Source organism: Chiroxiphia lanceolata, chromosome 9 (assembly GCF_009829145.1).
Source record: "Chiroxiphia lanceolata isolate bChiLan1 chromosome 9, bChiLan1.pri, whole genome shotgun sequence".
Classification (NCBI taxonomy): domain Eukaryota; kingdom Metazoa; phylum Chordata; class Aves; order Passeriformes; family Pipridae; genus Chiroxiphia; species Chiroxiphia lanceolata.
The window spans coordinates 16997084-17007829 of NC_045645.1; the positions used below are offsets into that span (position 1 = coordinate 16997084).

Below are 10746 nucleotides of genomic sequence, written 5' to 3' on the forward strand. Positions count from 1 at the left end.
ATTGAGTAGTTATTTTCCAGTTATTAGAACAAGCCCAGAGTGCAGAAGCCTGTAATGGTTCTGGACAGAAAGTCTGTGCCTTCCTTGTGCTCCTGCCTTTCTCAGGCAGGATCACTTGTTGGATTGGTTTCTAGTTCTAAGGCATAATTCTGTGCTTTGGCTTTTCCAGTGGTCTTTTCACAAACTTCCTTCTCCCCACAGGATGTAGGAAGAGGTAACCCCCCATACCTCAAACACTCAGGCAGTCAGGCCTTGCACGGACAGAGAGACAGTTCTGGGAGGATAAAAAGGGCCTCTCTATAACTGATAATGCAGCTCCTGATTTGCACCAGAACAAGTGAGAGCAGACTCAGACCCAAATTGGTACCTTTGCTTAAAAACCAGCAAGATGTCAAACTGCACAGTCCTGATCCTCCAGGTTTTCCTGAAAGGAAACCATCCAAGAGTGAACCCATCCAGCACTGGACTTAACCAAGGCAAGTGCTGATGGCTCTCTGTCATTGCACCATGTAAACACTGTTATACCCATGTTTTCCTGCAAAGTGATTCAAGCTACTGAAAACTTGAAGGGGTTCATCATGGCCATGGGAGAAGTATTTTCCACCTTACAGACATTTGGTAGCTTATCCATCTTTGGAATATCAAGGCTTCATATCTAAAAGACTTATTTTCCAGTGTTATTTCAGAGACAAAGAAGAGAAAAGAAAGAGAAAAATGCCAGCCTTTAATTTCTACTTTCAGTCATTCAGGTTGAGCTGTCCATGCATGGCTCTGTCCTCTTCTTTCCTCTTCAAGCTCTGTTCAGAAAGATAATGCCAGGGTTCGTGTTCAGGAAATGGCTTGGGCCCAGCAAGGAAGCCAAGGGAGTCTGTTCTCATAGTGTTGTAGGCTTTCCGTATTGGAGATGAGGCTCATTTCAGGCCATGCTGTGTCTCCCGGTGTCTCCGTAAATCCACCTTTCGCTGGAAGCCTTTGCCACACAGATCACAGCCAAAGGGCTTGAAGCCTGTGTGCTTCCGACTGTGGGTGATGAGGTTGGAGCTCTGACTAAAGGCTTTTCCACACACCTGGCACTTGTGAGGCTTCTCACCTGCAAGAAGGAGGTGGGAAAATGAGAGAGGGTGTGAAAGAGGCATCATGCTGCTTACATGGGACCACAGCGAACAGCAAATGCACACTGGGCCTTACAGCTTATTAAACAGATTCCTGTGTGATTACCTAAGAAGTCATTCTTACAAAAAACATGCAGTTGGGAGCCTCAAAGCATTAGTTGAGCCTGCACTACAGCTGAGCAGGTCTGCACTTGGATGCACGTCCATCATCCCAGTATAGTCCTGGGAGCAGTCTGAAGCACAGAGTGCTCTCAGGATACTACACTTTGTGAACATATTTGGCTGCATGGGCTCTGTCCAATTTAAACTGGCTTTGTGCCCTAGAAACGTGAGGAACTCCTTGAAAAGTGATGAATGCGTGACATGGATTACTATACCATCAGCATAGGGGCAGGGGGAATAGGTAGGTGGAGGTTGTTAAGACCAACCCAGTGAGCTGGGATCTGTACTCAAGGGAGGTATTAGGGCCATTCAGCGAGCTCTGAAGGGCAGGGTTTATCCAAACATCTGTTCTTCTCTCTGTTCCCCACACTGAAATGCTAGCAGTCACAGCCTTGAAGCTCTCCTGAAGGCAAATAATGTAAATGAGAATAAATGCAGCCTCTGGAACTTCTACAGAGCTCTCAGTGGCAAAACTCCACTGGCCTCCATGGGAGCAGGATCTCAGTGTATTTTCATAGTGTTTATTATCAAATAACGAATAAAAGGGAACCCAACCACAATACCAAGCCAGATTTTCAGAGTGGCTTTGCACCTGCAGAGCCCGCTGACTTCAGCTGGAGCAACAAACTCTCTGGATGTTTGAAGATAAGATTCTTAGAATCGTAAAATAATACCAAATTTGCTGAAGTCTCAGTTCACAAGTATATGCTGCATACGAACGGAATCCCTGATTCAGTCAAGGACCTGGTTTTATATTAGCAGTTTAAAAGCCCAGGCACAGTTTCTGATCTCACAACAAAATAATGGGTTTGACTGATTCAGAATTTGGCTGAAATTCTACTTAATCAAGCCTCATTTGAAAAAGTTATTATGGAAATACTTGTGTTACTTCTAAATAGTTCATTTTCATCCAGAGACCATCTAGTGGAAAATCCTTATAAGTAACACTTATTGTTCACTGCTTATCACCTAGAAAAGTCACAGTCAAGCAGCACCACATACAGTGCCATCTTTCTACATATTTGCCATTTTTAGGCTTCACCCTTGATATCTGCTAGTGGACACATCAGGAAAAAGGATTTTTGTTATCTGAACCTTGGGTTTGGCCAGTAAAGCTATTATTTCATGTCTACAAATTCTTCCATATCTCACACATCATTCATTTCCCTCTACTTTAAGTGAACAGTGCAGGTCTGAAAGGCAAGATTTTCTTTTAATGATTTCTGATAAACCTGCCTTTTCACTGAATGACATTTTTAAAACAATTTCCTTTGGTGATTCACCTGCACTTTATTAGTTTCCATGTTTATTACTAACAGTGAAACTTGAGAACTCTGCACCTCTCCTTCCATTTTGTATCAAACTGCAGCCATTTCTCAGAAAGTCTGGGTGGAAGTGCAATCTCTGAACAAATATTTAGACTAAGAGCTGGATCCTCAGCCCTCCAGTTTAGTGTTTGATCTAGAGGAGGAGACTCCTGTTGCTCCTATTGTAAATTGGTAGATCCTGCAAAAAGCAATGCTGCAATCAAATTCACCTGTCATTTTCCAGGGACCTCAGCTGTAAATCAAGGCTACACGAATATAATACTCTACAAATCATCTTACACAAAAACCCTTTGAATAAACATTGGTGGATCCTATTAAGAGAACACTGATTGGATTGCTAGGATTTGGGTTGTTTTGCAGCTGCTGTTCAGTAAACCACATTCAAATCACCCTCCTTTGCCCAAGTACAGCTCAGATAGCATGAATAGCAGCGGGGCAGTGAGAAGCACCGGGAGATGTGTGTGTACTGTCCCAGCTGAGTAGGAATGGACTGCTGCAGAGAAACCTCTGCCCTTGTGTCGGGGCTGAATACCAGCAGCTGCAGGGCTGACCTGTGTGAATGAAGGTGTGTTTCTTCATATCAGATTTCTGGTGGAATCGCTTCCCACAGTACTGGCACGGATAGGGTCGGGTGTCCGAGTGGATGAGCAGGTGGGTCGACAGAGTAGAAGATCTCTTAAAACTCTTGCCACAGATCTTACAATCAAAGCTGCGTTCCTGCAGAGGGATGAGCACAAACATATTACACCACACCAATGATCCCATCAGCAACAAACTACCCAGCAGCACATCAGTGTTGTCCCTTCTGCCTTAGCAAGCACTTACACTTCTCTAGAGAGCTAAACTGGCACTCAGAGACACTAACACTGGCCTGATAGCACCACATGATAAAAAAGATAATGAATCCTCTCCCAGTGCTGTGCACTGCTCCTCAAAAAATTTAATTGAACAGCTCTTCCTGCTGGCAAGAATAGCCAGGTGGGGGCAGCCCTGATGGACCAGGCAGTCTACCTGCACATTTTAACAGGGGCCCGAGAAGTAATCACTCTACTGGGAAGCCAAACAGCTGCAGCGCTGTTCAGAGGCCACCTCTTCACTGTACACAGGAAAGTGGGTGCTAAGGTCTGCTTGGCTCTCCTGGGAAATCCCTGTGGCAGACTGAGTTCTGCTGGCAAGGTAACAGCTAACTGCTTATCTGTAGTTCCATTAAAATTCAAGTGAAAGGTATGTAGAGCACCTGGGAAAAACAGCTTTTCAGGTTACTACTTTAACATATAAAAACAAATGCTTTAAAATCTTATGTCTCTCACCTCTCCCTCACACACTCCTTCCTCTCCACCACAAATCACCTCTTCTTTCCATCCCTTAACCTCCACTGCACCTTCCTCTTCCTTTTATGCTTTCACACAATCACCTTCTTTATTTGGCTTTTAGTGCACTCTTCCTGAAATGCTGTCCCCTCCGTAGACACAGTATGCAGTGTGCTCTTTTCACCATTGTTTAACGGATGATGAGATATCTCCCCTCATTGTGTGCTCTGCTGGTTGCACACTCATGAAATTATAAATAAAACAGTTTGCAAAAAAACATTGCTGTAACTCTATCCACCAAAAGCCAGTCTGAAGAAGGAAGATTTGCCAAGCCAAGTGGGTGGGGAAGGGGAAATATGGCACAGTATCAGCAGGTGGAAAATGTTACAAGTCCTCCTACCAAAATTAACTACCATATTCTTCTGGGGTGTGACTCAGAGTGTGTCGAGACGGGTGAAGTCTGTGCTCTATACCTGACTGGTCATTCAGATGTTCCCTTCACAGACACAGTGACTACAAACAAGGAAAGACTCACTTCTTTGGGGGAAGGAGGAGAAAGAATGAGGAGAGCTGCATCCAAAGAAATCACAGTGAGTTGCTTTAGCTGTTAAAGAGAAGTCCACATCTGCATTACAATTTCCAGCTCTGAGAGTGAAAATTTATTATCTGTTACCTCTGGAGTGCCAAGAGTGCCCATTGCTTAATACAGATGCATGCAAGGTCTGAGGAATGGAAACAAAGCCTGCGTTCTTTAATTTGTTGATTAGCTCCTTTGCTCACTAGCTGCCCACCCTTTCCCCTGCTTGTCACATATTCTTCACCTACAACTGCCCACCTGCAGCCCTACCATGTTCTCTTCCCCTCCTCAGTTTAGATCCCCAACTCTTGCCCTGCAATTGCCTTCCTGCCCTCCCCAGAGCCAGCTGAATAAGGCAGCTGGCCCTGGCTCCCAGACCTTCATCCTGGCAGCCTGCCCTGCTCTCACCTGTGAGTGCACGGCCTTGTGCTGCTCCAGGCTGACTGCATGGCCGAAGGTTTTGCCACACATGTCACAGGCAAAGGGCCTCGTGCCACTGTGTGAGCGGCGCACATGCACCTCAAGGCCGTGCGGTGTGGAGAAAACCTGAGGGAAGAGAGTACACGGGGTCAGGTTCACCAGGGAGAAGGCTCTGGGGAAGAGTCATAACCAGTGTGGGAGAAAGGCACCCCTACCTTGCTGCACTTAACACACTTGTAAGAGCCAGTGCTGATGAGCAACGGGCGGCACAAGAGGTCTGACTCCACTTTGATGCCACCTGGTCCCTTCTCCTGCTGCAGCCCAGGCTGCGTTTCGGCATAGAGTCCAGGAGCTGCTGCCGGCGAGCGCTCAAACAGCCCCGTGCCCGGGGAGCTGAAGTCACCATACAGTCCAAGGGAAGAGCCACACTCAGCACCATATAGGGCAGGCTCAGAGCCTCGGTCGCAGAAGAGTCCCAGCGTTGAGGTTCGCTCCAGCGTTGGGCAGGGCCTGTAGCTTTGCACAAGGTGCCTCAGCTCAGAGCCACCCAGGCTGTTCCACATGTACGGTTTGAAGGGCACCGAGAAAGGGGGTGCTTCATCTAGGGATGGACACACAGATCTCTCCGAGGCTGTGGAAACACAAGGGCATGGGAATTAGTGTGCTTCACAATCCAGACACTATCACGGGGCAGAACAGTCTCAGCACTCAGACTTATGCCCAGAGGCAGACCCCTGTACTGCACACTGAGGCTGCCCTTTCATCTCTCATGGGAGGACATTTTACATTGCACATTAGGGGCTGAGCATCCAGTACAACCTACTTACTGGATGTCCCAGCCAAATTACTTAAAGCAGACATCAATTTTTTCTGTCTCCATCTCTGGGTGTCCAGGTGTATACACACTGATCTGACTGTGTAAACAGTCTAAACTACTCAGTCTGCAACTTCCTACAGTTTTATCTGCAACTTCTCAGAAACATGTATCTACTATGTCCCAAGATAGACATCAAAGCTCACAGTCCATGTTTAAGCTCTGACAGAGATTCTACACATCCATATAGCAAATATGACATTACAGAGGTGCCAGACACAGCAAATATGTACCAAGATTTACCTGTTCAACGAAAGCAGCTTGTTGCACGATTTAATGTCCCAATCTAGTCTCACAACTTCATGCCACAATTGACCATAACTATACTACAACATAACTGAAATAAATAACAGCTTCTGAGATGCTTGCATAATATGCCGCACTTTTTCAGAAAAAAAAAACCCGAACAACTAAAATCAATTCTCATCTGAAAAACAATCATGATTGTTTCAGATTGCTCTGAGGTTCTCCATGTGAAGAAATTGAGTCCACCCACAACACAGAGCTTTGTAAAGTCATCAGTATAAGGCACATTAAAAACTGAAGACACAATTAACATTTTCCTACCAGTGATAATCAAAGCAAACTTCCATCAGGACAAGCTTAGATGGCTTTAGTTGACTCTAACAGGCTCATCTTTGGCAATGGCATCTGACCAAGGCACTGGGCACTACAATATCAATCACACTCGGGGGCCCATAGCAGAGTCTGATACAATGGAAGGAGCACAGCCTTTCAGATGAGGCACAAATGCTTAGGAAGCCTTGCATGGAGGAAAGCACAGTTGGGCATGGAGCATGAGGTACCAGACCCCAACCATGTCTGCCAGAGATGCTGATTAATGGCTGAGATGCACTGCTTTCACTTCTCATCACAACACACAGCAGTATTGGGAGAGTCAAATGTCTCCACTGGACGAATGTTTTAGTGAACCAAGGAAAAGATGAATCAGTTAACTGCTGAAACACCAATGCCTTCATAGAGATATTGGCACTGCTTACAACTTGGGCTTCCAGATTAACGCCTCTTATCCAAAATCTTGTCCACCCACAACCGCTCTCCTACTTATTCTCCCTCCTGTCATCTTCACAGCTCCCATGGCCTTCTCAGCCTTCGGTAAAACAAGATAACCAGGGGTGGACTAGGGAAGGAAGGAATGATGTGTTAGGCTATCCATTTGGATAGGCAAATGGTCACTGAGAGGTTACAGAAGGGAGTGAGAAATCAGGTGAAAACTGAGCTTTGAATGACATGACTGTTTCCTATCTTTTACGTAATTTCAGACGTTAACAGTCTCAAATTCTTCCACTGAAATTAGCAGTCTTTTGGTTGGATATATATGCACACATATACCAACTGGGACATTTGAACAGAGCAATGAAATCAAATTAGCTGACACGGTGCTGAGCATGATTTTTCCTTTTCTGCACTGACTGCAAAGTTGCGGTCAGTGTCACATCATCTCTCGTGTCTTTGCAACCAGTTTCAGTGTTGCCATCTCTTACGATTTTATCACAAAATTAAAAACTATTTTAAAGTCCCAGCTCTTAAAACTGCATGATTTCATCAGGCCTTCAGCTTTTTTGTTTGCTTGTTCTTGTTTTAACCTTTCCTCCCCCCCTTAAAGCCGACTTCTAGTCCAAACATTAAAGAAAAGTATGAAAACAGAAACCCTTAATTTTTCAACACTAGACCAAATATCCATAAGGTATTACTTACAATCTTGATTTCTAAGCCAGCTCATCGAGTGAGAAGAGAGGGAAGGCTGACCTGATTTTTGAGCCCTTGGAATTGGCAATACAGTACACGGTGAACATTGCACCACAGATCAGTTTGCGTGCAATGTTCCTTCCATCACCTCGCATGCTTTGGAGCCCTCTCAAGCACAAGTGCAAGGGAGTCACTCACGTCATACTCAAGCCATCCAAGCCCTGTACCCAGTGTAAAAGCAACCTCCAAACCCTGCTCTGCCACACTGCAAGGTACTTCTGTGTCTGCCTCTCCTCCACTCCACAGCATCTAGGGGGGAGCAGGGAGGGAGACAAAGATTCTCCCTCATTTTCCTAGAAATTCGGTGCAGCCTTTATACAGACTACTTCTGGGAGAAAAAAAAAAAATCAGTGTTCTTTTTTGAAGGCAAGATAAACTCAACCTTAAATGGCTCATATGCATAGCAAAGAAAGATTCAAGTGTCCTCTTAAACAGAGCACAAAACACCACCTTCTGCCCATTATACCCAGTACAAGTCTCCTTTCAAGACTGGAGCACCAAGAGACTCATCAGGACTTACTAATACACTGCTGCATGAGCTCCCATGCAGCTTCTGTATATGCAAACGTGTGTGATTAGAGACACACACAGAAAGTGAGGTTAAACAGCAAAATGATTTGCACTAATGGAGTCAGCAGTCTATTACAGAGTTAAAAGGTAGTGTGTCTGTATGCTGTATGCCCACCTAGATCAGCAGCACAGCACTCAAAACCAAAAGTGAAATACGGATTTCACTGCATACTGAAGTGTAACCTGCACCTATATTCAAGAGATAAGGGGGTCATCGTACTGCTCACCATGCCTGCTCTGAGCATGACTTAGAATCATCATTTCTCATTTGCTCTACCTGGCAAAACACAAAAACTGTGCCTCATCCAAACACAATCACAGGAATACAGTCTCTCACCAGGGTATCTTAGAGAAGTGACCTAGACACAAATTCCAGCTTTGCACTGAATCTGACAAAGCAGCTGGAAGGCAGAGGGCTTTGGGGGGAGCTGAGGGAGGAAGCCTAACTATCTAATCCTGCTGCCGTCTTCATCATTAACATAACAGCACCTGTCTCAATGCACTGAGATTCATTTAATAAAGTTCTTACACTTCTTGGGAGTTCCTTACCTTCCTGGTCCTCCTATGAATGGGATCAGACAATCCCAGAACCGCACCCCCCTACAATTCAAAAAATCTTGCTCTGGGGATGTCACCCGCATTTTGCAAAGCTATTTTCCCGGGATAGCTGGATGATTGGCTGGGAGCTAGTGAATCCCACTGTCAGGGAAGAAATGAGTGGAGAAGAAGAAAAGGCAGAGTAGACCTGGTAAATACCTGCTCCACTTTACATCTGCCTTTATACAACACGTGAAAACAGTCTGTTTCCTGTGCAGAAATTGTAATTATTTGGGAAAGGAGAAGCAGGACAAATTCATTAGAAAAAAAATTACCCACATGGCTACACTTTGTGCAGAAATATTATCAGAAGAGAGACTGTTGCATTGTTGCATTTGGTCTGGTCTGTCATTTGGACAGACTAAAACTGTCCTGTGGCTGGCTGTGATGATGCTGGGCAGCATTTTGAATGTTCCTTCAAAGGGGCTTCGGACTCTTAAAAGAAGATGAGGCTTTAAAAATGCAAACCCACATGATTACAATCAGCCACTGATATGCGAGGACACTATAAAGACAAAGTAGGAAAACCCGGTGGTGAACTGGGACTAATTATTCGTTTGCTGGTGTCTGCTGTCACTTGGTAAACCTGACACAATCTCTCCTTTACCGAGGCAGAAATTGTTCTTTTTTCCAGCTGTCACTTTTTAATCGAAGCAATAAAAAATAGTTTTATATACGCACGTAGTTTTGTTATAAAATGACACCACCGTATTTTTAAACGAGATAAGTATTTGCGCCAGGCTGGGGACAGCATTTCCCACTGCTCCAACCACATCAAAGGCAGGACGAGGGAGCCAGAGACAGGCACTACAGCCATAAGTGTGAGTTTCCTGGATTTGGGGTGTTTAAATCTGACCATCAATATTTTCCTCTGGTTTTTACAAATGCGTTTATGGAAAAGAAAAATAAACAAACAAAAAACCCCAATCCAAAAAAAACCACCAAAAGAGAGGGGGTGGGAAGAGAGAGAGGCAGATCCTTTTTATAGGCAAGAGTCAAGAAATAACCTGAAAGGGTGTTGGGGAAGATGTCTAGCAGGTAGTAAAAAACACAAAATCAACGTTGTTTGCTACAGGTATATAGACTGCCTAGCAGAAATTTGTACTGTCTTAAAAAAACTTATAAGCTCCGTGTAGGCAATGTAGGAAATGCCGGGACCCTTAAAAACATAACCGACCTGCTTTTAACAATTATAAACAAAAAAATCAACACCCCATATCATGACAACTTTTCTACAGCCTGCTGAGGGAGCAGCGGGACACGGGCTGGGAAAGTAACCCGAAAGATGTAACCCGAAAACGAGTGGAAGGAACAGATTCTGGCAAATTTGTGGGGGGAAGAAAATAATAATAAAAAAGAGACAGGCATATCTGTCCCTTGTACTCGTTTTCGGCAGCAGCGACCAATCACGAAATACATGCTGCATTGCCCCACGGCACGGACGCTGACATGCAGCTGGACCCCCGCTGGGCGATGCTCGCCCCGGTCCTACCTGGAGAGACGGAGGGCGAGGGAGGTCTCCAGAAATCCTCGAACTCGGACACCCTGTCACAGACGCTGCCCTCGCAGCTGGGCACTGACTCGGAGGTGCCATCGGCAGCCTCGGTAAGGTGGGATTCCGGGGAGAAGCGCCCTTGGGAAGTCTCCGGATCGGGCGGGGCAGTGCGGCACAGCTCCGTGTCCTCGGGGATCTTGCTGTCTGCAGGGCAAAGGGGGCGAGGGGGCTCATCAGTGCGGATCCATGGTGGGAGCCAGCCACCTCCCGCGGCGGTCTCGCTCCCACCAAGGTTTGATGTCGGACGCTCTAAAACCCCGCATCAGCCCCTCCGGCGTCCCGCGGGGGCTGCACAGCGACTGGCCGGTGCCGTGAGCAGCGGGGTGATGCGGGGCAGGCGGGCAGACTCCTACCTGCACAGATCTGGGCTAGCACCGTCTCCAGCCGCAGGCTGTAGTCCTCGTCGGCGGAGCGGGGCTGGTGGTAGCTGTGCGCTTTCTTGCTCTTCACTAGGAAGGACCTCGGCATGGT

The 10746-nt window shown here is 46.0% G+C and overlaps 1 protein-coding gene across 1 annotated transcript; it reads right to left on the bottom strand.

Annotated features, from left to right (window-relative positions):
* Positions 1 to 703: 703 nt before the first annotated feature.
* On the bottom strand, positions 704 to 10746 carry GFI1 (growth factor independent 1 transcriptional repressor). The gene is made up of 6 exons (XM_032696945.1): positions 10629 to 10746; positions 10213 to 10419; positions 5125 to 5540; positions 4898 to 5035; positions 3154 to 3319; positions 704 to 1090 (listed from the first exon to the last, which is right to left on the bottom strand). Exons 1-6 carry the CDS (start codon positions 10741 to 10743, stop codon positions 912 to 914), a joined length of 1221 nt encoding a protein of 406 aa, XP_032552836.1. The 5' UTR covers positions 10744 to 10746; the 3' UTR covers positions 704 to 911.